This window comes from Filobasidium floriforme, assembly GCF_021052385.1.
Source record: "Filobasidium floriforme strain CBS 6241 chromosome Unknown HD553scaffold_32, whole genome shotgun sequence".
Lineage (NCBI taxonomy): Eukaryota > Fungi > Basidiomycota > Tremellomycetes > Filobasidiales > Filobasidiaceae > Filobasidium > Filobasidium floriforme.
Genome location: NW_025763653.1, coordinates 59,002 through 84,070, shown reverse-complemented (window position 1 = coordinate 84,070; position 25,069 = coordinate 59,002). Strand labels below are relative to the sequence as shown.

Below are 25,069 nucleotides of genomic sequence, written 5' to 3'. Positions count from 1 at the left end.
ATTGATGCAAATCTTTGTCATCTCGTCGGCTGCTACCAGTGAAATCACGCTGGGTGTTACGGACTTGCGAGTCGTTCTGCTCCTTGACCTAGCCCAACATATGAACCTGCGATCCGGTAAGCCATCTCCCGTCCTAAGCATTGGAGTGGCCAGTCCGCATAGGGTTCTCTCACCCATGCGATCGGAAGAAATCGTCCATCCGCCTATCTGCTGGCTACACACAGACGAAGAACTGTCACATTGATATACCACCGCGGTCACCGCAGTCACCGCGAGGCTCTCTGCGGCGCAACAGATTTTCTATGCGGTCAGCGGTCGTGCCCACCCCCTGCGACTTAGAATTTTGTTTGACTTCGATTCATATTCATAGTGAAGGTATCTTTGTTGTTATCAGCTTATCGATACTTCTGTGGCGATTCAATCGATTGAGTGATTGCGCATCTCAGGGGCGATCCCGATGAACCGACAAGAGCCGCGGTGATATGACCCCGTTCCGTCAACAGCAAGCCGGTCCTGTTCAGCATGATGATAGAATTCTCCAAAGAGATAACCAGAGTTCGCACTGGGTCTTCGAAGGTGACAACCTGTCATCCTGTTTGACTTCATCAAGGGCGTCAGCGGTCATTTAGCAAGGAGCCGGCCACTTGGTCATTCGGTATATCTCAGCAGATTCTAGGTGACGGGGATGGAAGCCGTTTGTGGCTATATCCCAGGATAAGACTTGTCGCTTTGCACTGGTCGATTTTGATGAATTGGGAGTAATGCATCGTACAAGCGATCGACTAAACTGACAAGGTCAAGCCTCTCGAACAGGTTGCACACCGCCGCAGCGCGCAATGTACGCGATCAAGCATATCGTGTTATACACCACCGAAGTTCATAGCCGAAAAGATTGGCGAATTGGAAGACAATCTATCCCTTGTGATGGCTCTGAATCCCTACATGATATTATAACGCAGCCGGTAATATAAGTATACACGCCACGTCGTCGGATTCTATTCAAAGTCACCGCGATCATGGTCACCGCGCGGTGACAGATGTGGTAAGAGTATCTTTTGCCGATTGACGGGATCGAGAAATTCCGGTCTAGTTGGCATTCCCAGTCGGCGATGGCGCAAAGTATTCGAAGATGACCTCCTCGGACAAAACCTTCTCGCTGGATCTCCTTTGGAACCTCTCCACCTCCTGTTCAAAGATGAAGACGGCGAACTCGAAGTTGTCCGCGTACGCGTTGAGGGGACACTCGGTCGCCTTGAAGAAACAACTTTGGATCCTGCGATCGTCGGCAAGCGTCCCGTCGACATTTCCCTCTGCGTCCCTGAGGAGCTCCAGGAAGAGGCCTGCCTGTCTGAGCCGCACGTTGCGCAGCTTTTCAGGATCAGGGGGATCGTCGACGTCTTCCGCTTCATCACCAAAGACACGCCTGATGGCCAGGCTCGTGGGCATGTATTCTTCCAAAGCGATGACGAGCCGGACAGTCTCGAGGTCAAAGCTGTACCGGCCCATCGCGTCTTGATTCCATGCGGTGTCAGCGGCGAGACGAGGAATGAACCTCTTGTGTTCCGGAAGCCAGTGTTTGGTATCCTCTTCGATCTGGCGGCATTGTTTCAGGGCGAATGCATAACGGCGTTGCGATTCCTTGTGATTGATTCTCGCCTGGTTGCTGTCGCTGTCTCGATTCCCGTCTGTGGACCTTCCTTCCTGGCTAGTTGAGGGAATGTTCCCCTGCCCATTGTGTCGTTCGCTAGCCGGTGTCTAAAGTTCAAAGGATCAGAACGATGTAGCTCCGGTCAGCAAGTTGGAACACAAGATACGCTGATCGGGCCGGGTAAGATGAAGAACTCACGCTTGACTGTCTAGCGATATTCTTAGCAAGTGGTCTATTCAGTCCACCTGTGTGATTCGGTGTCTTTGCAAGATAGCAATTGGTATCAAAGTCAGGACTATCTCGTTGTAAAAAGGTGTTCGTTACGACCTTGAACTCACGTTCATTGACATCGGGAAGGATTCGGCATCGGCCAAATCAGCGATGGAACTTCAGGTGCGATTTGGCGAGAGGCTGAAATTGGTATTGATCAAAGATTGCCAGGCTAGCGATGGATGAAAGATAGATTTTAGAACATGCAAATGGTTGATTGAATGAAGCTATTAGCTAGTAGCTAGTAGTAGTGCAATCCTGATTGATGTGTTCGACGGGTGATGGAATGGGATCGTGCGGTGTCAGGGAAGCGCGGTATCGGAAAAGCGCGGTGTCGCTGCTCAATCCACTAGTACCTAACCATTCCCCTTTGCTTGCACTCATGTCCTATTTCTTTGAGATGAATCTGTACGAAATCGTCACAGCATGATTTAGAGCGTTATAAACGAGATGCCACCTGTCAAGTCTCGCAGGAAGGCCAACAAACCTTTCAGATCCGCTCTTCCAAAACCTGACAAGAACGGGATGAGGTTACCTCTCCCTGATGATCAACACTATAGTGAAAGACACGACAAGATCATGGAACGCCGTCCCACCAAACAGAAAGCCGCTGCTACCGACACCTCTTCATCAGTCCAACCTCTCCTCACTCGTCTCTCGTCGATTCCGTCCGGAGACCCCTTCCTCTTCGCCTTCACCTCGGACGAACTCAATGCCGATACGGTTCAGGCTCTCCATCACCGCATCGACTATTCAAAGACCGTCCGCGAATTGACGCAAGCGGAAAAGAGCAGGAGCATTCACTCCTCGGCCTCCAAGAGGAAGGCAGCTACAGATATCAAGGTTCACGGAACGAGCCAGAGGGATAGGTGTTCCAAGTGTAAGCAGTCCGGAGAAAGGTGTATCAAGGTGGTCCAAAAGTCCAAGTGAGTTCCGGCTCTATATCTCTGCTCGACCATTACATTCCAGAACGACCCATCACATCATACTCTATCACAACAGTTCATGCTGACCCCTTAACCTTTCCTCATCATGCGAACTCATCAGGTCGATTGGGACGGCCAAGTGCGCACATTGCGTAGCCGTGGGCAAGCCATGCCTTTCGGGTTCACAGATCCCCTTCGGTAACGACGACGAATCCTTGTACGAGCCAGAAACCTTTGAGCAGATGCTTAAGCTCGCTCTGGTTCCTGTCACGGGTGACGGGGATGGAGTTGGTCACGGGGATAGAGATGACGATGAGTACGGCAAGGTCTTGCGGGTATGGGTCAAGGGCAATGATCGAACCGTCAGCCCGAACTCGCAAAAGAAAAAGGTCCTGCCGAAGTCAGACGATGGAGATGATGAAGGAGAAGGAGTCGCTACCAACGGAAGGATACCTGACGAAAGGATTCACATCGACGCCGATCTCGATGCAGGGGGAGAGAATGCCCGTCTGGATGTTACGGAGCAGGCTGGCGGGATCGAGAAGGAACAGGCTGGCGGGGTCGAGAAGGAACAGGAGAACGGTAGACCGGGTGGGAAGGAGGCAACAGATCTCGCTAGGTATGGCAACCTGCCGCCGAGCAAAGCCGTAATGGTCCAGGACAAACTGGATCAGCCGGATGCCATTCATACGGATAGTCACATCGCTAAGGGCAATGTCACCGCGGAGATGCCTACCCGGTCGCAAGAATCGACGGTAAACCACACCGATACGAGTACAGTGTCAGCTCGCTGGGATGGATATGACAACGACGGGTTCTTCGAAGGCTTCGACGATGCCTACCCCGCCTACGAACCGCCGGCTCACCAGGCGATCCCGCCGAAAGCTGGTCCAGCACCGCCTTCCCTTGAAACCGGACCGAGTCGACCTACCGAACCGCTCTCGACGTTTCAGGAGAAGGACAGGGAAGCCGAAAAGGCATCGGCGGACCCGTCGTCTACGGTTCAGAAAAGGAAAGCTGAAGACGGACTGGGCGAGGCAGACGGGAACGAGGACGAAAATGAGATAGACCCGGGTTCTCGCCCGTTGAAGAGGAAAAAGGTCGTCAGCGATGTAGGCGCCAAAGCCGCCGATGGTTCAGCACTTGGTTCGGAACAGGTCAACAGCACATGTCGAGAGCAAACCGAGAAAGCCATCGTCGGTCGGCAAGAGGAAGTTGTTGCGTCTGGACCTAGCTCGGAGCGACAGAACGCTGCTAGCAGCCAGGCTGAAGAAGCCGATAACCCCGAACCTGCCCATAAACAGGTCCTCAGACCTCGTCAAGAGGCGTTCGAAGAGATCGACAGTCCTCATCCAGAGGAAATTGATACCTCGAAACCTCGCCTGAAGGAAGTCGTCGGCATGCGCCACCTCGGCCTTTCCTACGAAGCTAAACCGAGCGGCAATGTCGGGCTTGAGGAAGAGATGCGCTTATACGAAGAGCAATTCCAGAAGTCGTGGCGGTCCCGGATATCCAAACCTTTGTCAACTCACCTCGATCTCAATGGTATGATCAACGAACAAAGCGATCGGAAAAGTGACGGAAAGGAGGAACAACCCGAGGACAGTAGACTGATGTTTGCGGAGGGAAGGGATGGGCCTGATGATGGACGAGTGGGGCGAGTTGATGGGTCGAAAGCCGAACAGATGCAGGTTGATGAGGATGACGACTCAGAGAGTGCTGAAGAGGACAGGGATGACCCGATGGAGAGCGATGAAGAGGAAAGTGAGAGTGATGATGCCGTGGTCCCACGTGCACCTAGCGAAGAAGTCTGATGGCCTTGTTCAAACGAAGAACGATACTGGAGAGCCTGTTGTAAGAGATCCTCAAGGACATGTCTCGCTGATCCATATACCCAATGCAGACCTGGCTTGCGCGTCACTGTAGCGAACTGAACCTTTCCATTACGTCCATTCAACAATGGATCACTAACCCCTAAACCTTCTCTCTCCGACCCCGTTATTCGTCGATGCTACTTAGGACTGTCTATAGCAATGGCTTGGGTACCCGCGGTGTCTGGTCATGGCGGTGTCTGCGGTGTCTGCGGTGTCTGCGGTGATTTTTTCACCTCGGGGCTATCTCAGCTTGACTCTTTACCTAAACGTCATACGTAGCCCCCGTCGACAGCAGATTCCCAGAATGGTCTTCGCAGGAAAGCACATCTGGTACGATGATCGGTGTCGCTGAACGAGGAGGAGCGCGGTACCGTAGCACGTCGGTAGCAAGTGTGACGTGGAATCGAGGGTGCTACAATAATACTGGTGATGTGAACAGAAACAACCCAGAATGAAAGCACGGTCGCGAGGACTGTTTGATCTTGTAGCTGGGTGAGATGGCTGGAGAAGAAGAGGGAGCAGGCCGGGCAAAGATCGTCAATGCTCCGCACTTCTTCATTATCGATTGAGCTTGACACATATGGACGGTGGGAAAGTTCCGGTAACTATACTTGTATTGCATGTGTATAATGCGGTCTTCAAAGGTTCAGGAAAGAATGAGTTGCCGGCTTATTACTAAAGATATCTCGCACTGATTTGGTTCTTGCATCCCTATGTCACTTCTTTAGGTGCAACTACGTTGTCCACCGGGGAACAGTAGCTCTGCGTCCACATGCAAGGAAGGGATGAATTCCGGAGACATCCTTGTGTAAAACACACTTTGACATGATTGAAAAGAAGAGAAAGGTCGAACCGGATACTAGATCATCGAGCGCGACAAAAAGGGTGGCTGTTGTAGAAGAACATGGAGCTCGATGTCTGTACCTACAGGGGGAGAACCCTCCTCCGAAGCCAACACTTCAGGGAATACAGTATTCATTCGAGACTATCCGTGTCTGGCTTGACCCATCGAGATCCAGAAGTTGATTCAATCGTTTGCTATCATAGGGCATCGTAATGCTGTTCCGCAGCCAAGAGAAGATCAAGGAGGTCCTTTTGATTTGTTTCTGTAGCTCTCGCGAATACGGTCGTGTTAGAAGACAAGGCGAGTGTGTCGTCTTCTTGCAATAGCCTTGGATTATAAACCGGGCTTTTTGTCCTGTGTTTCATGGCGGCGCTCAATCCTGCATCATCCTTTTTTGACACTTGCAATCTCTCGACCGCTGTCAATGCTATTTCCTCCTTCGCCATCGCTTTCCAAGCTGCTCGAGCGGTACCTAAGGATGATTGAGCTCCGACATAGATTGCATGCGCATGCATATGTATAGTCTGTACGTAGGTTGTGATACTGACGGGACTCCTGGAAACCTTGTGCAACGGCAACAACATCTCGAAAGGCAAGAATTGGGCATGCTCGCCAGGAGACTGAAGAGGCGTAGGGTTGAATTTGCTCGATCCCCCTCGCCACTGATTTGAGCGCTACTAGTCGGCTGATATACTCATGTCAAACAGTGGATGGTACTCGAAACCAGCGACTTCATAGATTGTTATGCAGTGGCAGCCTCACCATGAATTACGGCTGGGCGGTGTGCGGTGTCTGGGTGGCGGCGCGCTAGGAATCAACATCCGGCTTCCACGCGTTTTACATCGTCACCGCGGGTCATCCCTTGATAATCGTACATCCTCTTCCGCTCCCGGTCTGCAACCTCTTATATTCCCTGACTTGCAGCGCTTTCCACATGGCAACAGTGGACGCGACACTCAAGAAACAGGTTGTTCGTTATGGAGTCCTGATTCGAGTTGGCGATCTGCGAAATTGTCGACCCTGAACCGGTCGCATGTTCTGGCCCAAATAGAGAATTCGTGGTGGCAAAGCGAGAAGCAGTCAAAAAAGTCACAGGCGATCAACGTACGATGGATATAATTGATGGTGTCATCTCAGAGATTGCTATCTCCATCATGAAGGTTCTTGGCAGGAATTCAGGTCATCCATTTCTTGTGCAAGCCGATTGAGCGCGATCTCAGCAGATCACCGCAGAGGCAGAGCACGAACACAAGAACTGGCAGAAGACTGGGCTCGAATATATCAAGAGAAGCAGGAGGGTTCCATCATCCATAATTGGGAAACGTGCTTTGAAAAGAAGGGCGTCAAACAAGCACACAGAACGAGGCTCGAGGTCATTCAGCAGACGGGCTCGTTCTATCTAAACCAGCGCGCGCCTCTTTCGCATTAGCTTCGCGGTGTCACCTCGGCCTCTCTCCTTCGACTTGCAGCCAGGTTCAGCTCTGCCCTGTGCTAGATAGGTACTCTACCCCATCCATCATGCTCGTCGACTATAGTATCTAGCGTTATCGAGTCTTTGTCAGCGAGTCTCCAGTTCTCGATACCGCTTGCGCTTCGCAGCACTATCGCACGGGCGTCGATGAACTGCATAACGAAACGATACGGCAGCGGGTTCTGTCACCGCAGGTACGATTGAAGAGGACGCAACCTGCTTGGAGATCCAATCGCCTGCGGAAATTCCGTTTGCGCTACGGAAATCGTATTCACGTAACGGGGAAAGGAAGCCACGACGATAGTGCATGGTTTGTAGAGCGCAAGGTTCAAGTACTCTTGACCAAGCCGAACAGACATTCAGTGCCAATCTGCCATGTACTCGATGTACGGGTCAGGGGTGATGGGTGGTCAATAAAGAGCGATCGGGAGAAGAGATGATGAGCTATGGTAGATGAAGTATACAACTGATATCGTATGGAAAGGTCGAGCGTCCAGCGCTTCCGGGCGTTAATAACCCTAAAACGCGTCGATCTGAAACCAACCTCGACCCCCTTTCTCAACCCGAAGCAAGGCTCAACTCCCTTATCGCCAAAACCGCGCTGTCGAATTCGTCGGCTCCTACTTCGACCAGACGCTCGGCTGCAGATAAGCGTTCCCAGAGATTTCATCACTATGGATTCGATTGAAACAACCTTCCCTTCGCCGTCGCCTCTTATCTAAAAGTAATCATCGATGATTGCACCTCAGCCGCGCCAGAACCGAACTTTATGCACGGAGGGCAGGAAGTGGAAGAACGAGATGTGAAGCGACAAAAGAAACGCGGCGGAGATTGTGATGTAGAGGATAATGTCAGCGGAAGAACAAATACATGCTGATAAGATTCATAGGCCGCTCCAGTGCTACTCCTCATTCTGAGTATGCTTCTCGTTACAGTTCCACCTTTTGTCTCATCATCAGCCCAATCCTGGATATTCCCGTAAGTCCCCCGTCAACACCCAAATCCATCCCTTCGCTTTCCAGCTACCTTCTCCGAGCTGTCGTCAATACAATAGTGGGATCTGGGTTCTCGCCCAGCTGCAGACATTAAATAGGCGCTCCGGCACCGGGATCCCAAGGCAGACTTGTGTCGCTGGATCCTTTCTCCCAGGATGTATCTGGGTCTGCCATTCACGGCGATCCAGCATGCGGATGCATCTTTGTTGGAAACCCTCAGCTGGTTTCGGGCAGGTAGAGGGTAGTTCTGAAGGACGAGGATGATGAACTGTGCGGAGCAATTGAACACGAGTAGGTGATCAGTACTCAAGTATGTCGTCGATTGGTATCCAAATCCGATAAGGCCGACGTGCGTTCATGTTTGCGAAGAGTATCTGGTCGATTAGTCAGTTCCGATAGAATGCTCTTGACGTCGTGTATGTCAACTGTATACGATAATACCAATACACAATTGAGCAGCCGAGCGAAGCGTATGCTCGACTTGACCGCTGTGTCGAGACGGGGAGATCGGTACGATCTCTGCAGATCCAAGTAGAAAAGTTCATGTCAAGCTGGAAGAAGACGCCTACGGTGCTGAGTTTCGAACGAGCGGTCTAGCATTTTATTGCAATGAATAATGACATCACGTTTATTGTATATTGCTTAGGACAGGTGTAGGGGAAAGAGACAAGCCCGAACTCGATGTTGAATAATACTGTTAGATCATTTCAAATCCCGCAGGAGCCTTGTTCCATTCTTTCCTCATCCATATGCAGGAACATCTTCTCGATCCAGGAGACGAACGAAATGATGTGCCGCTTCAGATGTAAAATGTCGGTCTGTGATAGGATTTGCGCATTAATCAGACCTTACCTTTTGAATCCAGGAGGTGAATGATCGAGTGTGTGAAAGATGTCAATGTGCGACAGGATTGGCACATTGGCCAGAGCTCCTGTCATATTGGCGGAAGGGATATTGACCTTAACGTCCAGACAAAGGTACTGTATCAGATCAGTCATTAGCCTAGCACAGTATCAACCCCTAAGGACACAAAACTGCCAGCCACTTCTGTATGACGTACGGGTTAGGGGTTAGCTTTGAACATCATATACTTTCGAACTTGGGATTCATGGGGAGCTCCAGACGATCCGCGTGTGTTCCTGTTCGCTGTGATCCTGACTTTGTAGGCATCCGGGAGAAGTATAACAAACGACAGAGGGATAACTGGTGCACTGACTTTTATTGCATTATCATAATGCAGTTCACGGGATAGTCGGATTGCGCCCGCTTGAAGATGGTACTGGTACAACGCGAGATCGAATTGCCTTTTTGCATTACCACTTCACTTCTTCTGTTTTTACCACCATGGCCTCAGGGCATGACACACTCGCGGAATCGAACTGCATCTCCGCAAAGTCGCTCCATTCCTTTGAAGTCCATTTCACCAAACGTCGCCGTCACATCCGGAACCATTTCCGCCAAGTCAAACCGCCGGGTGACTGAAGGTTTCGTCCCTCTACTCAGACTCGCAGCTACTCTTCCTGGTACTCGGTTCCACCTTGCCTGTGAGGACCCCGGGTTGTTTCTCTCTCAACCAGGTTACGACCACAGGTCCCGGCTGAATGTTCCTCGCTAGATTCGTTTGGCAGTATCACGTGGATGACCAATATATCAAACATCTGAAACGTCAGCTGTCATCCACGCCGCGATATCGAGTCTTTGTGATGGCGATATTATAGACGAAAACATACATTATAGAAAGTAGTCCTCGAAAGTGCCAGATTGGCGGTTAGCTTCCTGGCCATTTTACTCGAAGCCAACGTTCCTCTGCAGGAATTATCGCACGTTGCGGGGAGGTTCGGTGTATTCGAGAAGAGGTTAGGTTCATCGACCGAGCGAAGTTCGGAAACTTACACATCTTGGGCGCAGCCATATGTGGTATAGCGGCTAAACTCCCGCAACATGCGGCGTCGCTTCGCATTAGTTTTCAACCCCTAAGTGAGTGACAGGTTGCGGTCGATGCGGTGTCTGCGGTGTCTGCTACGGGGCGCCAATTGGACCACTTCCGTTTGCTAGTAGTCGTTTAGTCAGCAACGTTTAGTACACAACGTATACTCGTTACTCGACAGCGTTTAGTCCTTTACTCGACATCGTTTAGTCCTCTACACTACAACGTTTACCTGATACCCAATATCGTTTACTCCCTGATACTGTTTTCATACATATACCATACGTCACATACTCAAGTCGGCCGACCGGACCCAACATGAACGATACTATGCAGATTCACTCCACTTTCTCCGTACTAGTCTTTCTCCTTCACCACCACCCCGTATTCCCACCATAGCTATGTCTACTCAAGAAGCACGACTCCTGTTCTTGGCTGATATCGCCTATACTACCCACCACCCTGCTGTCGAATACCTCCTCTCGCCACCTCATCAAAGGGACCCATTACGCATATCGCCTCTGATCTCCTCTCTCGACGAGTTCCTACATTTCCTTACCCTCCACGTCTACAGCAAGATCTCCAAACAGCTCTACGCACACTATTATCAGACTACCTCACACCTTCGAGAACAGCTGATCTCGGTCGAGACTTCCCTGGCTGCGCGAACGTCTCGAGCTTCCCAACCGACAGGCGGCCGACCTGTCGGTGGTCGTTCGCATGCAACCCCTATCGATCCTGTCAACCTTGAGCAGATGGTACGCCTCAGATTTACGGACAAGCAGCTCGGCTTGATGTTCGACTGTCATTCCTCGACTATCAAGCGTCGGCGTCGCACTCTTGGACTCATGAAGCAGGAACCCAAGCACCGATTGTCTCGGGCAGAGGTGGAGCAAGCTATTCTACAAGCGATTGGGGGCCAGGACGAGACTACGGTAGGAGCAGTGACTGTTTGGGGCCAGCTCAAAGCCTGGGGTCTCTCGGTAACACGAGCCGAGGTAAGGAGCACCTTGCAGCAGTTGGAGCCAGCAAATCTTGCCAGTCGTACCACGCATACAGTACAACGACGAAGGTACCACGTACCGTTTGTGAACTCAGTCTGGCACATCGATGGTCAGCACAAGCTTATCAACTGGAAGTTTGTGATACACGGTGCCATCGATGGCAAGTCACACCTTATTACCTGGCTTCATGCTAGTCCGAACAACTTTGCCGAAACGGTTGAAGGGCTGTTTCTGGAAGCCGTAGATCAGTGGGGCTGGCCTAGCCGTATTCGAGCGGACTACGGGGGAGAGAATCTTGGGGTGAAAGCGCATATGGAGAGGGTACAAGGTACGTTTTGTGCATGCCACTTGATACCAGACTTCACTGAGCCTAACTTATCGCCGACTGTCGGCCGACAGGTCGTACAAGAGGTTCATTCATGCAGGGTCGCTCTGTACACAATGTACGCATCGAACGCCTCTGGAGGGATGTCGGCCTGAAGGTGACCAGGAAGTACGCACGCACCTTCGAGCTCTTGGAGAAGTCAGGCGTCCTTGACCGCAACGACCCAATACATCTATTCTGCCTCCACTACGTCTATCTTCCACAAATCAACTACTCTCTCGATCTATTCCGAGATAGTTGGAATTACCACGGGATGAGCTCAAAGGGACTGGGCGGTGCTAGTCCTATTCAGCAATGGGTGGGAGGTATGTTTCTATCTCCCTGCGACGAACCTCCGAAACTTATTAATCAAACAGTACTGATTTGATAAATTTAAATGTATTTCGTCCCGAGCAGGCCTACTAGACGCGAAAGCGGCCGGCTTTCACATCGAGCTGTCACCGGATCTACGTTACAATGAGGACGAGGACGAAGCATTCGCTCTAGGGGTAGAGGACGATGTTGTCGAGCTACCACCTCGACCGGAACATTTGCAGCGCGACCAAAATACCCATTGCCGTTCATCAGCAATCGACGCCTCCCTATTCCTGGACGACACTCCTGTGGTCGAGCAAAGACGTCAGCCTCACTACAAAGACCCTCACGTTGTGGTCCCGCAGTTTGGGCGGCACGTTCCTCAACAACTGTTCGACAGGGAATTTCAAGACGAACTCCAAGCCAAATTCCCGTTTGTCGCGCCAATTCTCGGGGAATTTGGCGAAGAACGTTACATAGCGGTGCTAGACTTCGTAGAGACCTTCTTACAACTGCTCACCGAACCTGCTACCGTGTGAAAACCATACATGGCCCTGCAATGAATAGGTATTTTCGAGTTTGATGATGTCATTGATGACGATAACGCGTTGTTTGTTGTTGTGTTTCACGTTTCAGGTTGATCGCTTAGGCAAACTAGGTTCTCAAAGGACCCTTTCGTTGCTGTTGTTCTGTTCCTGTCGCTTACATCAAAGAACAACAAAGAGAGAAAAAAACTGCTGACGTTCTAGTCGATTCCCTTATAGGTAAATACCCCTGCCGTCGCTTTCAAAACTCCGACGCCTTCAACTCCCCGTATTGCCCACCTATACGAACCTACTACCCTTCATACAATCCTGAAAGTTCTCCAAGAATCGCCATGTCAGACAAGGAAAACGAGCTTCCGAGCAACAGCGCTCGAGGGGAGGGGAGTTCGAGAAGGGCGGGTCGGCCGACTGGCGGTCGTGAGTCGGCCTTGGGTCGTGAGTGCAAATTTGACATCCTTTGAGCTGTTCTGGTTCGTTTTTGGGTGTGACATCAAGCTTCTACACATCGAGGAAGTCGGGTGATGATGCGTAGGGGTGTAGGACGTCCTGCTACGGCGGCAGAGTCATCTCCCGAGCGAATAAGAGGAAGAGGAAGAGGTAGCGGAGGTCGGGGTGAAAGAGGAAGTAGAGGGACTCGTGGGAGGGGTCGAGGTCGACGTGGAGGCGTCCCCCATCGATACGCCAACCTGGATCCCGAGCAGTTCGGTAGCGATGATGATCCTGATCTCCTACAAATCGACGTAGAATCTGAGGATGGATATGGACGGTCTCCTACCTTTCGGAGACAGATGTTTGGGTCGGTCTCTCCCATACGGAGAGAACCTAGCGAGGAAGTCGATGAGGGACGTGCTCGAGCGGGCCAGGAGATCGCGGCTGCTGTGGCCGATGGGCAGATCAGTGACGAGGAAGCTGGTCTGATGAGCTTAGCGACTCGGGCGCTCTCGATCGGGACGAGTTCGGCGGGTGTGTTTGGTTCTGTTTATTCGCTGTTGTATATGTCACTGATTCAAATGATTGTGTCATTGCTTCTTTGCTATATAAAGAGTAACGGGCAAGAACAGGCGGAGCCCGTTGTCGAAAGGGACCCCGAAGATGTAGGGATGGAGGGTCCTCAACAGGACATCGAACAGGACGTCGATGTGCCGATGGAGGAGGAGGTTGTTCTGGCCGTCAGGACGCCAACGCCAGGCGGGGTGGGGCATGATGATGGAGGGGTGATGGACGAGATGGAGTTGGCTGGGGACGATGGTATGTTCATGTTTCACTTGCTTGCGCTTGTTCATTCCGGCTCGTTTTACTAATGAATAGGATGATTGTGTCACGTAGCCGTAAGCGAGGCGGAAGAGGTGGCGGCCCCGGCCATCTCGCCGGAAAGGAAGGCTGCGTGGCAGAAGAAGTTCGCGGAGCTTCAGGGTTCCCAGCGCCCTCGCTCTCGGTCTCCCGAGAGTCCTTCCCCCTCCGGCACCCGGCCGATCGCCCCTCTTGGGTCGGCGACATCTCCTCGAGCCAGACGTGGAGCTCGACAAGGGTCGGACGATCCCGACCAACGGGAGGAAGGGCAGATTTGGGCGGGGTATCCGGAGACCCGGTCCCAGAGACGACGGGCGAGAATGGAGGAGGAGGATGAGCTTGAGTCGGTTCAAGGGTGTAAGTTAGGACTCATCACATGGCTTTCACCGTTCATGTTGCTTATGATTCCTATTTATTCCTCTATCTACCTAGCTTCGGATCGGGCGAGGCCAACGCCGACGAAGAGGATCAGGAGGGTCCCCGCCCGGAACCCTCTCAGCCCTACCAAGCAGGGCACCCGGGCTGGCCCCGACAACAACACCCAGGCTGGTCCTGGATCTCAAACTCGCGCCAACCGCGCTGCCACCTCGGCCGCCTCGTCCCCGGCCAAGTCTCCTCGCAGGAAGCCCAAGCCTGCCACCTCGTCCCCTGCCGCGACGCCCACCAAGGGTAAAGGTAGGGCGACATCCACCAAGGGTGGTAGGGGCCAGGCCAAGGCTGAGATCAAGCCCGAGGTCAAGCAGGAGCCGAGTGCGGGGACGCTCCTCAACCACGCGGTAAGTGACCGATCCTCCCCGACTGGTCGGTCAAGAGTCGGTGGAGCTGATCTTTGTTGTATGACTTCTCTCAGAAGGCGAAACGGCGCCAAGAAGATCCCGGTGCGGTCGAGTTTCTCGGAGACGAGAGGTGCGACACCTGTCGTAGCCTCGGAGCCTCGAAGGGTGGGGACGAACCGTGGTGGGGTTGCTGGAGAAACCCGAACTCCAAGAAGGAGCGCTCCTGCTCCCACTGCGTGGCGGTTCGTGCGAAGTGCTCGTTCAACGACGAGCCCAGGCACGTCAACCCGCCCGCGGCAGGTCCCAGTACAACTGGGCTGAGCCAGGAGTGGGTGAACGGTTTGGCTGCCCGGCTCGACCGAGCGATCGGAGGGATGGAGGTGGGTCTCGGAGTCCTGAACTCGATGGCCGCCACTGCTCTTGGAGAGCCGGCCAACAACATGTTGGCCGAGCGGATTCAGGAGTTTTCGGCCGTGAGCGCGGACCTCCGCCGTGGTCCCTCTGGGTCGACCGCTGCCGCCGCCATCGAGGTTGAGGCCGACGACGAGGACGACGAGGACGAGGAGGAGGAGGAGGAGGAGGAGGAGGGGGAGGACGAACAGTAGGACCTTGAAGGTCTACGCCTCCGGTTCTTGTTCTTATAGGATAGGTTGTATTCTACCCCGAGAGGGTTTAAGACTCAGATTCTTTCTATTTATTTCATTTTAGATCAAGGATCCTTCGAAAGATATTCATCATCGTCAGCGAGACCCTCGTAGGGGTGGTGGGGGTCCGCTACCATAGTAACGAACGCTCCTGGGGTGGGTGGATGATTGACCCGACCACCGAATGGTGGCAATCGCCGAGAACTTGGAAGGTCGCCAAGAGGGCACGATCGACATCGACATCGACGAGCAAGAAGCATTGCGGGTCGAAGCCGTCGGTGTAGTTTGGCGGCGGTCGTTGAGGGAGTGAACTGCGGGGTGGGTGGAACGGACTCGACTCAGACGACGGGCGTTGGTGAAGACGGCACGAAAGAACCTTCGGTGTCAAGTCCTGGACATCAACAAGAGGTACTTCTTCACATTCACCATATCCCCTAAATCCTCTGTTCGCTCGTTCGACCAGGGCGCATTCTACCTCAGGGCAACACCGACGGCAACACCAACGGTTTCGCGAGCCTGCACCCCAATGTCACCGACCATTGTCTTTCGCTCGGAACCCCTCGCCCAAATCCCCGGCTTACAAGGGCAGTACTTCTTCCAGGGTTCGCCTAATCTCTCATCATCTGTTCTGCATACCCACTTGCGCACGCTCAAGCACATAAACCGATTGCGATTGGTCACGGACACCTATCTGACTGCCGCTTGGACATGATCGGCGCACCGACCCAACGTGACCAAGCGCTACGACACTGAAGAACAAGCACATGGTCGGCCAAGACGTTCCCCTGCGCTGCAGGACGATGAACTTTGCATGGGACGATCAAGGGGCAACTATACAGGCGGCAACGTATGAGTACAACATCCTCGAACGACCCTCAACGTTCGACAACATCCTCGAACGACCCTCAACGTTCGACAACATCCTCGAACGACCCTCAACGTTCGACAACATCCTCGAACGACCCTCAACGTTCGACAACACCCTCGAACGACTCCCTTCCGTTCCCATGTCGACATCAGCATACACACTGAACGTCCGACAACATCCCAGAACTACCCGCCCATGTCGACATCGGCATACACCCTCAACGCCCGACAGCATCCTCGGACCACCCTCACCCTCAACGCCCTAACCCAACGCCCGACAGCATCCTCGAACGACCCTCTTCTCCAGCACGATTCCCTCTCCCCCTCTCAGACGGTCCACTCCGACCCCTACGAATGTTGTTCTGTGAGAAGGAAAGCCCGATTCAGCTCTCCCATGGGTTTCACCGACCCTCGGCCGACTGGCGGGCAAACTGGGGGGGTAGACTCACTATCGCAGCTGCACCTTGGGCGGTAACACCGATTGCCAGTGTCACGGCGCTCACGCCTGTTCGCCAATGTGGCAGGCTCAGTGGCAGGCTCAGGACGAGGGCGACCCTCCTGAGGTCTGGGCGATCGTCGTCGGCGATAGCCTCGTCCCCTTGCAGGGAGAGAGGGAGGAGGAGGTTGATCGACCGAAGGCTCAACTGCAGGCCTGACTGGAGGCGGCAACGGAGGAACCGGACCACTGCGGTCTGAGTACGCAGCTGGACGTTCTTCCTGCGGGGGAGGAACGCCCGGGCCAGAGACAGGCTCGACTTGGTGCGGGATCTCCCTCGGAGGCGTCATCCCGGCTTCTGCTGCAAGACCGAATCCCTCGGGAGGCCCTGCTTGCATAAGGACTTCCCCAATACGGACCTCTCTTGCATAGGGCGGTACAGGATCATTGACATCTCCTTCTGGGTTGTCCAGATTGCCCGACCGGAACCGATTACGGATGTGACGTGAAGCCAGCAGAGGATCACCCTGCTGGATGGCCGATAACGCCCTAGCGCGACTTCCCTCATCAAGACCTTGCAACAGTGCTTGCATATCTCTCAGGGTGGCTTCTATGGCACGTCGTCTACCCCCCAGAGGTTGTGGTCGGGCGGGATTTGCCGCTATCGGCCGACCTGTCTCTCCCGCGTATTGGATTTCGGGAGTCACGGAACGTTCTTGAGGTTGCGCAATTGTCCTGCCAGAGGCGTTCTGAATACTCCTCTGCGCAGGGGTGGCGGGTCCGGGAGAAGGACTATCCCTGACAGTCCGTTGGCTCTCCTCAATCGGACTTGGCAAACGATCTGGACGGCTATGTTCGGTTCGAGCGACCTCACCGACGACCTCACCGACCGGTCGGTCATCTGGTCGGTCTCTTGCGCTTTGGACAGCCTGCCTGTCCTCGGGGGTGTGAGCTCGAGGCTGGCTACCTCTGGGCGGCTCATCCTGGGACAGGTTGATCAAACCTAAGACGTCAGCGTCGATCGACCGCTCTCGTTCGAGAGATGCCTGACGTCCGTCAAGGTCGAATCCACTCCAACCTTCGTCAGCTTGATCATTCCATCGGTTCTGCCGCACTGCGGCGAGATCCTCTTGTAGGGGACCGGCTAGATCCTCCATGCTAGGAGTCTGGAGTGTAGCTGTAGACGCCAGGGGAGATGGAGCTGGTGTAGCCTGGTCAGTGAAGAACAGTGGCTCAGCGCGATCAACGAAACCGGCAGTCTCGAGGGACATGTCCGCCATCCCTGAAGTTCGACCAGTGCTGCTGGATGTAGAGGGACCCGATTGATGAGCCCTGGGGACCGGCATAGCATCTGGAAAGGCATCGACAAGACGAGGGGTCGGTACCAGCCGGGGAGTGGATGCTTCAGTGAAAACGGACGGTGTTGGTGATTCTCGACCGTCTCGACCGTTCCGTTCAGTGCGGTAAATCTTGTAACGTTGACAGTGACCCGTATGACGACGTTTGGAGATCATCTTGACAGACTTGCCACAGGCGATGCAGGTCCACATATCGTCATCATCCTCAACGTCTTCGTCCTCATCGTCCTTGCCCGATGCAGTGTTTTGGAGGTTTCGGATGGTCGTGTAGAACTGCCGGGAGGCTACTTCCTCCTGGTGGGTATAGTCCGGGGCGGTGTAGGTGAAATCTCGATCGTTGACATGTCCATCGACGATGTAGGCGCAGCCAGAACGTTCAAACAGGGCCTTTACCTGGTTGAACGAGCTCGACGATGGTCGGCATGTGGCAGGCTCGAACCGATGGCTGTGAGGATTGGTCTTGGCCCAACACCACTGTTCATTGATACCCTCACGCCGGAAGAGCTCCTGAACCGTTGCGGCGATAGCGGAGGCATGTGCGTTTGCAGATATCCAGAGAGGTTTCCCAAAACCCTCAGCAGCCAACCACTCCTTGACCGCCTCTGCACCCTTGCGAAGTGTCAGCCGGTCCGAAATAACAGCCGAGGATTTGAGGTAGTACACCTAGATGCAAAGATCGGTCAGTCGATTTGGAAAGGGAAAGTCAAGTTGACCGACAGTCGGCCGACTCCGGCCGACTCAGGTAACACTGACAATTGTCTCCTTCTCTTTGCAAATTGAGACGGGAGGACCAGGTGTAATCTGTGTTTGGCGGGCCGGAGCTTTCCCTTTGCGGCCACTGGTGAGATAGGAAGCGAAAGGAGAGCCTGGTCGGATGTTCTGGGACGAAGACGAAGCGGAGGAGGGGTTGATTGAATTAAAGTTCTGGATGGTGTTTCGACTAATTCCTGGGGGGGTATGCCCTGGCATGTTGCGGAGCGTTTGCAGAGCAGAAATGGTGCTATGTTGGGGTAGCTGACCATAGCTATGCGGGCTGTGGGTAATGGAAGGAGCGGGAGGAAATCGATTATGAAAAGGACCTGTATTATCATTATTTGCGGTATTATGGGTCGTGCCGGGTATCATGGGGCTATACGACCCTTGGCCTGGTGTAGATGGTAGCTGAGGCGGTCCAGCTTGTCGTAAAGCTGTCTGTACAGCCTGCTGTATAGCAGCGGCCAGGTCGGCCTGACTTATGGTGATTTGTTGGTGTGAATCGTTGTGCTGAGGCATGGTAAGGGGGAGCGAATAGAATAGGTACTGAATGGCAGAGTACGTGTGAAGAATCTAGATGTGACTATTGATATGTAACAAGGTCATGAACTGGAGTTGGCCGATGGAACGGCCAAAACGATTGACCCTACATGTCGAGAGGTAGATTGTTGGCTGCTGGATGTAGCGTACGTAAAGTTCGATGAAGACGATGTAGAGTAAAGGATTAAACGATGTCGAGCTTGATACTAAACGTTGTCGAGTAAACGAATAAACGTTGTGGGTTAAACGTTGCTGACTAAACGATTACGAGATTTACTAAGTCACGTGTAAAGTGGTCTTTTTGGCGCCTCATAGTCTGCGGTGTCTGCTGAGCCGGGTTCTTTACTTTGTCATCTTGACCCCCTCGCGCAATGCGGCGTCTCATCACATAGACCCTCATGCTCGGTATCAGATTAAGGTCGAAAGCAGCTTGAAGGATTGGAGGACCGCCGCATTGCTTTTCGTCTATATACTTGACCATGAAACAGAGGTTGAACGATATGCGCCTCTCATCCTTGGACGCCTGCCGGGGAACAAAAGACCGGAGGATTGTTCGGCCGATTTGCAACCTGAAACACGAAACAGACGCGCGCGGGCAGGGATCCGCTGTGGCTCTTGCCTCGTCGACGACAAGTCCATGCTCAACCCTCGAAGGGCCAGGAGGGGGTTTTGAATCTTTTGATCATTCCATCGACCTCGATCATTCGATCTTGTGCGGATTCCTCGACAAGGAGCTGTAACGTTCAATTCGACTTATCCAAGTCTACCAAGTTCACGAAATTATAAAGTTAGACCGCTTTCGGATCTCACGGTTGGGTGAACTCGAACATGCCGTCTCCCACCATACCTCTTGTCGAATCGGCACCCATGGAAGAAGATCAATCGGTCGACGAGTCGTTGCTGAATGCAAAGGATGGTGAGTCTCATATGTTTTTCGTCGACCATGCCTGATCTGTAACTTAAACTCGCTTATGTGTTTCGTCTTTTCCAGCTACTGAAGTCACAAAAGTCCTCATTACGGCTTTCCTCCAGAAGCGAGTCTATCAACGGCTGGGGGAACAAGCCTTGATCTCGATCAATCCGGGAACCATCAACCAAGGCGAACACGACCCTCCCTCGGATACGTCGATAATGTGAGTAGTACCAGCTTGTTCTTCAATCTCTTCCTTATGGAAAGAAATATAGAACTTATCGAAGCTGGTTTTGCGTTCGGCTGGTAGGGAGACGACTCTATCCAAATTCTTCAGGATGTTCTCCTTCGACCCACAGGATTCGACCAACAGAGCCCGACGTAACCAGACCATCATCGCTCTGGGAGAATCCGGTTCAGGGAAGAGCACGCTACTGAGGAAGACCATCAACCAGATGTTCGTGACCAAGAATCTCTTGCAAGACACCCTCGTCGAGCGTTTGGACCAGCGGATGAAGTTGGCGGAGATCTTGGGGAATGCGAAGACGAGTAATAACGACGATTCCAGTAGGATGGGCAAACTCATCGAGGTGAGTAGTACAGTAGTTTTCGGTCCGCCTTTTCTTCTATTATAAACCCCGCTGACTTCCGTTGGATGCTCGCTTTGTAGATCTTTCAAGGAGCAAAGGGACTCGACTTTATCCTACGCCCGCTGATGTTGGAGGAAGGTCGTCTTCGCTATCTTCGGCCTACGAAAAAGCAGCCCGCATCTCAAAGTTCTAGCGATTCGAAGGAGCAGGATGCTAAGCAAGAACCTCCTGCACCGGAGAGGAGCTTTCATATATTTTCTCATCTCGCTACGAAGGGTCATCCGGTCTTCGACGAGTTCCCCGAACTGCTCGATAACGTCGAAGCGGATCAGGACCCCGAGACCTGGCGCTGGATGGAAGCTACCATCAAGTCTTTGGGAATGAACGTCGACGTCGTTTGGAATCTGGTTGCGGCAACCTGGCTGTTGGCTGTCGCTGAAGAGCTCTCTTCGCCGCAAATCGCTCTCGCTCGTACATACCTGCAGATGGACCCGGAGTTCAACCTCACGAAGAGCCTCACTCAACTCGCGAGAGAGATGAACGTCGATGAAAGAGAGGCCATTTTCGTCTTCTCCAAATGCGTCTACCGGGGATTGTTCGGGTTGTTGGTACCGTTACATCAACCCGACCGACCCGAGGGAACGCTGGGGCCGTCTTTGTTCTTCGTCGATATCTGCGGAGCCGAGGTGCTCAGGGAAAATCGATTGCAACAACTCTTGATCAACGACTGCAACGACAAGATGGATGCCGAGTATAAACGCCTGGCTATTAGCCACCTTCCCGGCATCAAGAAACATCAGCGCGTACCCACCTACAGCGGTGTATCCCTTACGTCCGAGACTCCAAAAGAAACCCTTTTGAGGGATATAATGGCGTGTTCTTCGAACAAGAACATGTCGAGCGCGCTCGAAAAGTACAAGGGTAGGACGAAAGGCTCCAACGTGACGTACAACCCCAAAGAGCTCCAGGCCAAAAACGGTCTCAAAGTCGTCCATGCGAATGGCCAGGTTCCGTACCTCTGGTCGTCGTTCTTGGGCGACAAGATCGACGCGCCTGGCAAGGATCGTATCGGCGCCTGTAAGGCGTTTCAGGCGGTTTTTGTCAGCGAAAGCCGAGCGGCAGAGTCATCGAATCTGTCCAACGAGAATCGAGGGAAACAGCCTTCACAAGCGCCAGTTCGATCGCACCGAGACGTCGTGGGCAACTATCAACGCGACTGGACGAAGTTGAAAGCAACCTTGTCTAGCAAACAAGTGCTCTTCCTCCGCTGCATCAAAGCTCATTCTAAGCTCGAACCTTGGGCACCGGAGAAGGACTTGGTGCAGCGCCAAGTAGAGAGCCTCGGAGTCGCTCAGATTCTCGATTTTCTGCGCGACCTTCCCGGACGCTGCAGCGACACTGTCGACGTTTTCGAGCGCAAGTTCGGGTCGCTGGCGATCGACGGTCCAGGCCGAGTAGGAAAGCTATCCGACATCTCGAAACTCAAGGTCGGCGAACGTCTCGCCTCGGAGTTGATCAGGGAACACAATGGCATCGTGTACTATTCTGCCAACCTTCGAAACACGTTTCGAGATCTGCTCGCTGCTCGTGAGGCGGCGGCGATCGAGGCGCAGCGCAAACGGACCGCTGAGCTAGAGAAGCAGCGCAAATTGGAAGCTGAACGGGCGGAACAGGCTGACAAACTAGAAGCTCAGCGCAAGTTAGAAGCTGAACGTGGGAAACAGGCTGCCCAATTAGAAGCTCAGCGCAAGTTGGAAATCGAACGGGAGAAACAGGCTGAAGCGCGACGCCACGAGGAGCGGGTCGCCGCAGAGCCCACAGCGATTACCGATTCGAGCGCCGTTTCGAGGGTCTCCGTTGCTGCATCCTCAACCGTTGTCGATGAGCTTCAACCGGAACCTACCCCATCCCGCGGTGACAAACAGGCAGCGCTTACGCCTGCGCCTGCTCGAATGCTTTCGACCCGAAACGCCGCCGAAGCAGGGCTCAAAGGTATCTTGGGTTCCATCCTGGAAGACTGGAGCCGAAACTCCGACGTCAAGACACGTTGGCACCACGAAGAGCGTTTCCAATGCACGATCTTGGTCGAGATCGAAAAGAAAATGTATAGCTCGGGCGTCGACGCTGGCAAAAAGCACGCCCTTGAATTCCACGACTATCTCCTCAATGCGACTCGGCAATGCCGGAGGACAAAAACTGGGTCGCGCAAACAAATCGATAGCTCCCCGGAACTCGAAGTCGTGGTGGATCGGGTCTTTGCATTCTTGGAGGCTCAATATACCATACTCGCGCTGTCGACACTTTGCGAAGGGGCCACAGAGCTTCGAGCCCGGTCCTTTGGTATCGAAATGTCACCCGAAGTCTGCGAAGCGCTTGTTTCGTCAAACGTGTGGAGGCTACTCGTACTAGCGGCCCAAGATTCACGACCCGACCTGTTTTCATGAAGTTTGACAAAGCGACTAGCCGAGGCGAGGGTACGAGAAACTTGTAATCGCGAACGCATGTCAAACAGTATCTGTCCATTCGTACCTCTGCAGATCAGTGCAGTAGTTTGAATTGAAGGCTTGAACCAGCGACCAGCCGAGGCGAGGGTCTGAAAATCGTGTAGGAGCGAAAGCATGTCAAACATAATATCTATCCATTCGTATATCTGCATATTACAATATCAAACGAAACCATCAAGCCGTTTTCACAACCACCTTTTCTCAACCCAAGCGCGACGCCTCGATCTGCTCATCATCCTCAAACTCGGGATCCATCTTGTCCCTCCAGACGAGCATATCCTCCAAAAACTGATGATGCGCAGCGAGCTGCCTCGAACTCTCACCCGCCCTCCTGTGCAACATTTCCATAGCCTCCCGGTAAGCCCCATCGGACCGTCCCCATCGAAGGTTCAACTCTTGGATCAAAGCGCGTTGGGCGACGAGTTCCTGGCCGAGAGCGTCGATAAGAATTCCATCGCCTGAGATCCGGCCGAGGAGATGGTGGACGAGACGGGTGAGCTCGGCGACTTCGTTTGACGAGGCGGGAATGGAGGTGGATGTAGATGAGGACGAGGTAGGCGGGATTGTGATTGCCCGCGGGGTCAAGGTCGTGTCCGAGATGGTCTGGTCTTGCTCCATCGAGTTCTCGCCGGGATTGTAAGCGGCTCTCCCGGCAGACCTGTTGGTAGCTCCGCTAGCGAGTGTACCAGATCTGGTGATCCTGGAAGAGGTCGAAGAGTTCGACACTTGTCTGCTTGTTGGTAGATCAGGGTATAGCGAGGTAGACCCAAATTGAGATTGAATGAAGACAAGGAAAGGATACGGGATATCTTCGGATCAGCTTTCAATATTCCTACGTATTTTGCAAGATCGACAAGCTCTCTCTCCCTGAAGTCCGCTCTACAGCCTCTGCCTCTTCATTTCCCTTTTGCTTCACTCTTTTCTCTTCTTCTCTCCGCCAACTCCACCCCACACAAGATCTTCGATCTCCCCCATCCCGCATCCCAACCTTCCGTCCGCTCGATCACCCTCCCAATCTCAACCCAACCCAAAGCGAACCCAACCGACTACTACGCCTGATCAAACACACCACCGAACATCACACCATACAATACCCCTTAAGAAGCGAAACGATACCTAGACACCCTGACTTCCGACTCGCGAACTCCCGAACTCACCTGGCTGTTTGCCCCCGACCTGTGTTCGTGTTCATGTTTCTCTCTCGCTCTCCATCTCCCGAGTCGGCTCTACTACTAGTAGTTCTCAGCCCCGACCCTGCACCCGAATCCGATCCTGCCCTTGAATCCGAACGAGAACCCGTCCTCAACCCCAACCTCGACCCTGGCACTGGCCCCAACTCTGGCCTTGGGCGAGCTTGCCCTATCGCAGCCGCACCCATACCAGCACTCGCACCTGCAGCGGAAACCCCAGCACCAGTACCCCCACCAACACCCCTACGCGGTCCCAACCCAGCCGATCCCAACCCAGCCGATCCCAACCCAGCCGATCCCAACCCAGCCGATCCCAACCCAGCCGATCCTGATCCCAACCCAACCGATCCTGATCCGACCGAGTGGTAAGGCTGAGATTGGGGTGCGAAAGCGAACCGTCGAGCTACTTGTTGGATGTATAGTTGGGTGGATTGACCCGGATCGGCGTCTGGGTCCGCTTCGAAGTCCGCTTCGAAGTCTGCGTTTGGGCCGGGGGATGGGGATGGGGATGGGGATGGGGAGGGTTCGATTTGGGGAGGTTGGGATTGAAGAGATCTTTGAAGAGGTTGGGATTGAGATTGAGAGCGATGGTGATGGTGATGGTGATTTTGGTGTTGGGGTTGAGGTCGAGTTCGAGGTTGAGGTCGGGTGCGAGCTTGAGGTTCGGGTTGAGGTTGAGGAACGGTCGAAGGATCCGGCCTCCGAGCGTCTACTATCGTCGAGCGAGCGACACCAAGAAAAGTAGGCGGTGTAAACGTAGAAAAAGATCGGAGCAAGGGTGAAATGAATATAGGGTAGAGGAGAGTTCATTCGAAGAATCAATCAGTTTTCTCTAGCTGATAGTAGTTAGAACTGAGAGACGGTCAAACAAGGCAAACTCACCGGACCTCGTCGTTCCCGTACCTCCCGCTCCCGCTCCTCTGGAACCCTGGGTCTGGTTCGACGTTTGACTTCTGAGCGGACGAGGACGAGGTGGGTTCATTGTATGGTGTTTGTTGTCGTCTGTGGGTTTTCCGAAGAGTGTGGCA

General features: G+C 53.3%; 10 protein-coding genes across 10 annotated transcripts; 6 read left to right on the top strand and 4 right to left on the bottom strand.

Annotated features, from left to right (window-relative positions):
• Positions 1–754: 754 nt before the first annotated feature.
• On the bottom strand, positions 755–2,150 carry HD553DRAFT_168157 (uncharacterized protein). Its single transcript, XM_046176878.1, has 3 exons — positions 1,987–2,150; positions 1,847–1,909; positions 755–1,755 (listed from the first exon to the last, which is right to left on the bottom strand). The coding sequence occupies exons 1-3, from the start codon at positions 1,996–1,998 to the stop codon at positions 1,087–1,089; spliced, it is 744 nt and encodes a 247-aa protein (XP_046032478.1). The 5' UTR covers positions 1,999–2,150; the 3' UTR covers positions 755–1,086.
• Positions 2,151–2,311: 161 nt separating this feature from the next.
• On the top strand, positions 2,312–4,753 carry HD553DRAFT_320672 (uncharacterized protein). Its single transcript, XM_046181169.1, has 2 exons — positions 2,312–2,844; positions 2,966–4,753. Exons 1-2 carry the CDS (start codon positions 2,369–2,371, stop codon positions 4,656–4,658), a joined length of 2,169 nt encoding a protein of 722 aa, XP_046032477.1. The 5' UTR covers positions 2,312–2,368; the 3' UTR covers positions 4,659–4,753.
• Positions 4,754–5,759: 1,006 nt separating this feature from the next.
• On the bottom strand, positions 5,760–7,342 carry HD553DRAFT_327248 (uncharacterized protein; the record flags this gene model as incomplete). The annotated part of the gene is made up of 3 exons (XM_046181789.1): positions 5,760–6,236; positions 7,066–7,185; positions 7,223–7,342. 3 exons carry the CDS (start codon positions 7,340–7,342, stop codon positions 5,760–5,762), a joined length of 717 nt encoding a protein of 238 aa, XP_046032476.1.
• A 1,930-nt stretch (positions 7,343–9,272) lies between these two features.
• On the top strand, positions 9,273–9,769 carry HD553DRAFT_320670 (uncharacterized protein). Its single transcript, XM_046181168.1, has one exon. The coding sequence runs from the start codon at positions 9,302–9,304 to the stop codon at positions 9,641–9,643; it is 342 nt and encodes a 113-aa protein (XP_046032475.1). The 5' UTR covers positions 9,273–9,301; the 3' UTR covers positions 9,644–9,769.
• A 1,121-nt stretch (positions 9,770–10,890) lies between these two features.
• On the top strand, positions 10,891–11,130 carry HD553DRAFT_261664 (uncharacterized protein; the record flags this gene model as incomplete). Its single annotated transcript, XM_046177418.1, has 1 exon — positions 10,891–11,130. A coding segment is annotated over one exon (240 nt), but the record flags the coding sequence as incomplete, so codon positions are not given.
• Positions 11,131–11,366: 236 nt separating this feature from the next.
• HD553DRAFT_278536 (uncharacterized protein) lies at positions 11,367–11,711 on the top strand (the record flags this gene model as incomplete). The annotated part of the gene is made up of 1 exon (XM_046178054.1): positions 11,367–11,711. A coding segment is annotated over one exon (345 nt), but the record flags the coding sequence as incomplete, so codon positions are not given.
• An 804-nt stretch (positions 11,712–12,515) lies between these two features.
• HD553DRAFT_346599 (uncharacterized protein) lies at positions 12,516–14,854 on the top strand (the record flags this gene model as incomplete). The annotated part of the gene is made up of 6 exons (XM_046183218.1): positions 12,516–12,600; positions 12,679–13,148; positions 13,227–13,431; positions 13,510–13,830; positions 13,906–14,249; positions 14,324–14,854. The coding sequence occupies 6 exons, from the start codon at positions 12,516–12,518 to the stop codon at positions 14,852–14,854; spliced, it is 1,956 nt and encodes a 651-aa protein (XP_046032472.1).
• Positions 14,855–15,023: 169 nt separating this feature from the next.
• HD553DRAFT_327244 (uncharacterized protein) lies at positions 15,024–18,826 on the bottom strand (the record flags this gene model as incomplete). The annotated part of the gene is made up of 7 exons (XM_046181788.1): positions 15,024–15,204; positions 15,369–15,516; positions 15,615–15,724; positions 16,028–16,122; positions 16,210–16,223; positions 16,264–18,217; positions 18,308–18,826. The coding sequence occupies 7 exons, from the start codon at positions 18,824–18,826 to the stop codon at positions 15,024–15,026; spliced, it is 3,021 nt and encodes a 1,006-aa protein (XP_046032471.1).
• Positions 18,827–19,987: 1,161 nt separating this feature from the next.
• Positions 19,988–22,987, top strand: HD553DRAFT_320668 (P-loop containing nucleoside triphosphate hydrolase protein). The gene is made up of 2 exons (XM_046181167.1): positions 19,988–20,347; positions 20,428–22,987. Exons 1-2 carry the CDS (start codon positions 20,096–20,098, stop codon positions 22,789–22,791), a joined length of 2,616 nt encoding a protein of 871 aa, XP_046032470.1. The 5' UTR covers positions 19,988–20,095; the 3' UTR covers positions 22,792–22,987.
• A 42-nt stretch (positions 22,988–23,029) lies between these two features.
• On the bottom strand, positions 23,030–25,023 carry HD553DRAFT_365886 (uncharacterized protein; the record flags this gene model as incomplete). Its single annotated transcript, XM_046184086.1, has 3 exons — positions 23,030–23,551; positions 24,009–24,753; positions 24,924–25,023. 3 exons carry the CDS (start codon positions 25,021–25,023, stop codon positions 23,053–23,055), a joined length of 1,344 nt encoding a protein of 447 aa, XP_046032469.1. The 3' UTR covers positions 23,030–23,052.
• Between the last annotated feature and the right edge of the window lie 46 nt (positions 25,024–25,069).

Bases quoted from the DNA above. Each gene is read 5' to 3' on its own strand.
- HD553DRAFT_320670 (XM_046181168.1), top strand. From the start codon at position 9,302: ATGGTACTGGTACAACGCGAGATCGAATTGCCTTTTTGCATTACCACT.
- HD553DRAFT_320672 (XM_046181169.1), top strand. From the start codon at position 2,369: ATGCCACCTGTCAAGTCTCGCAGGAAGGCCAACAAACCTTTCAGATCC. The intron at 2,845-2,965 runs GTGAGTTCCGGC...CGAACTCATCAG, and splicing joins AAGGTGGTCCAAAAGTCCAA to GTCGATTGGGACGGCCAAGT.
- HD553DRAFT_168157 (XM_046176878.1), bottom strand. The intron at 1,756-1,846 runs GTGAGTTCTTCA...TTTGAACTTTAG, and splicing joins ATATCGCTAGACAGTCAAGC to ACACCGGCTAGCGAACGACA.
- HD553DRAFT_320668 (XM_046181167.1), top strand. From the start codon at position 20,096: ATGTTCTCCTTCGACCCACAGGATTCGACCAACAGAGCCCGACGTAAC. The intron at 20,348-20,427 runs GTGAGTAGTACA...CTCGCTTTGTAG, and splicing joins GGATGGGCAAACTCATCGAG to ATCTTTCAAGGAGCAAAGGG.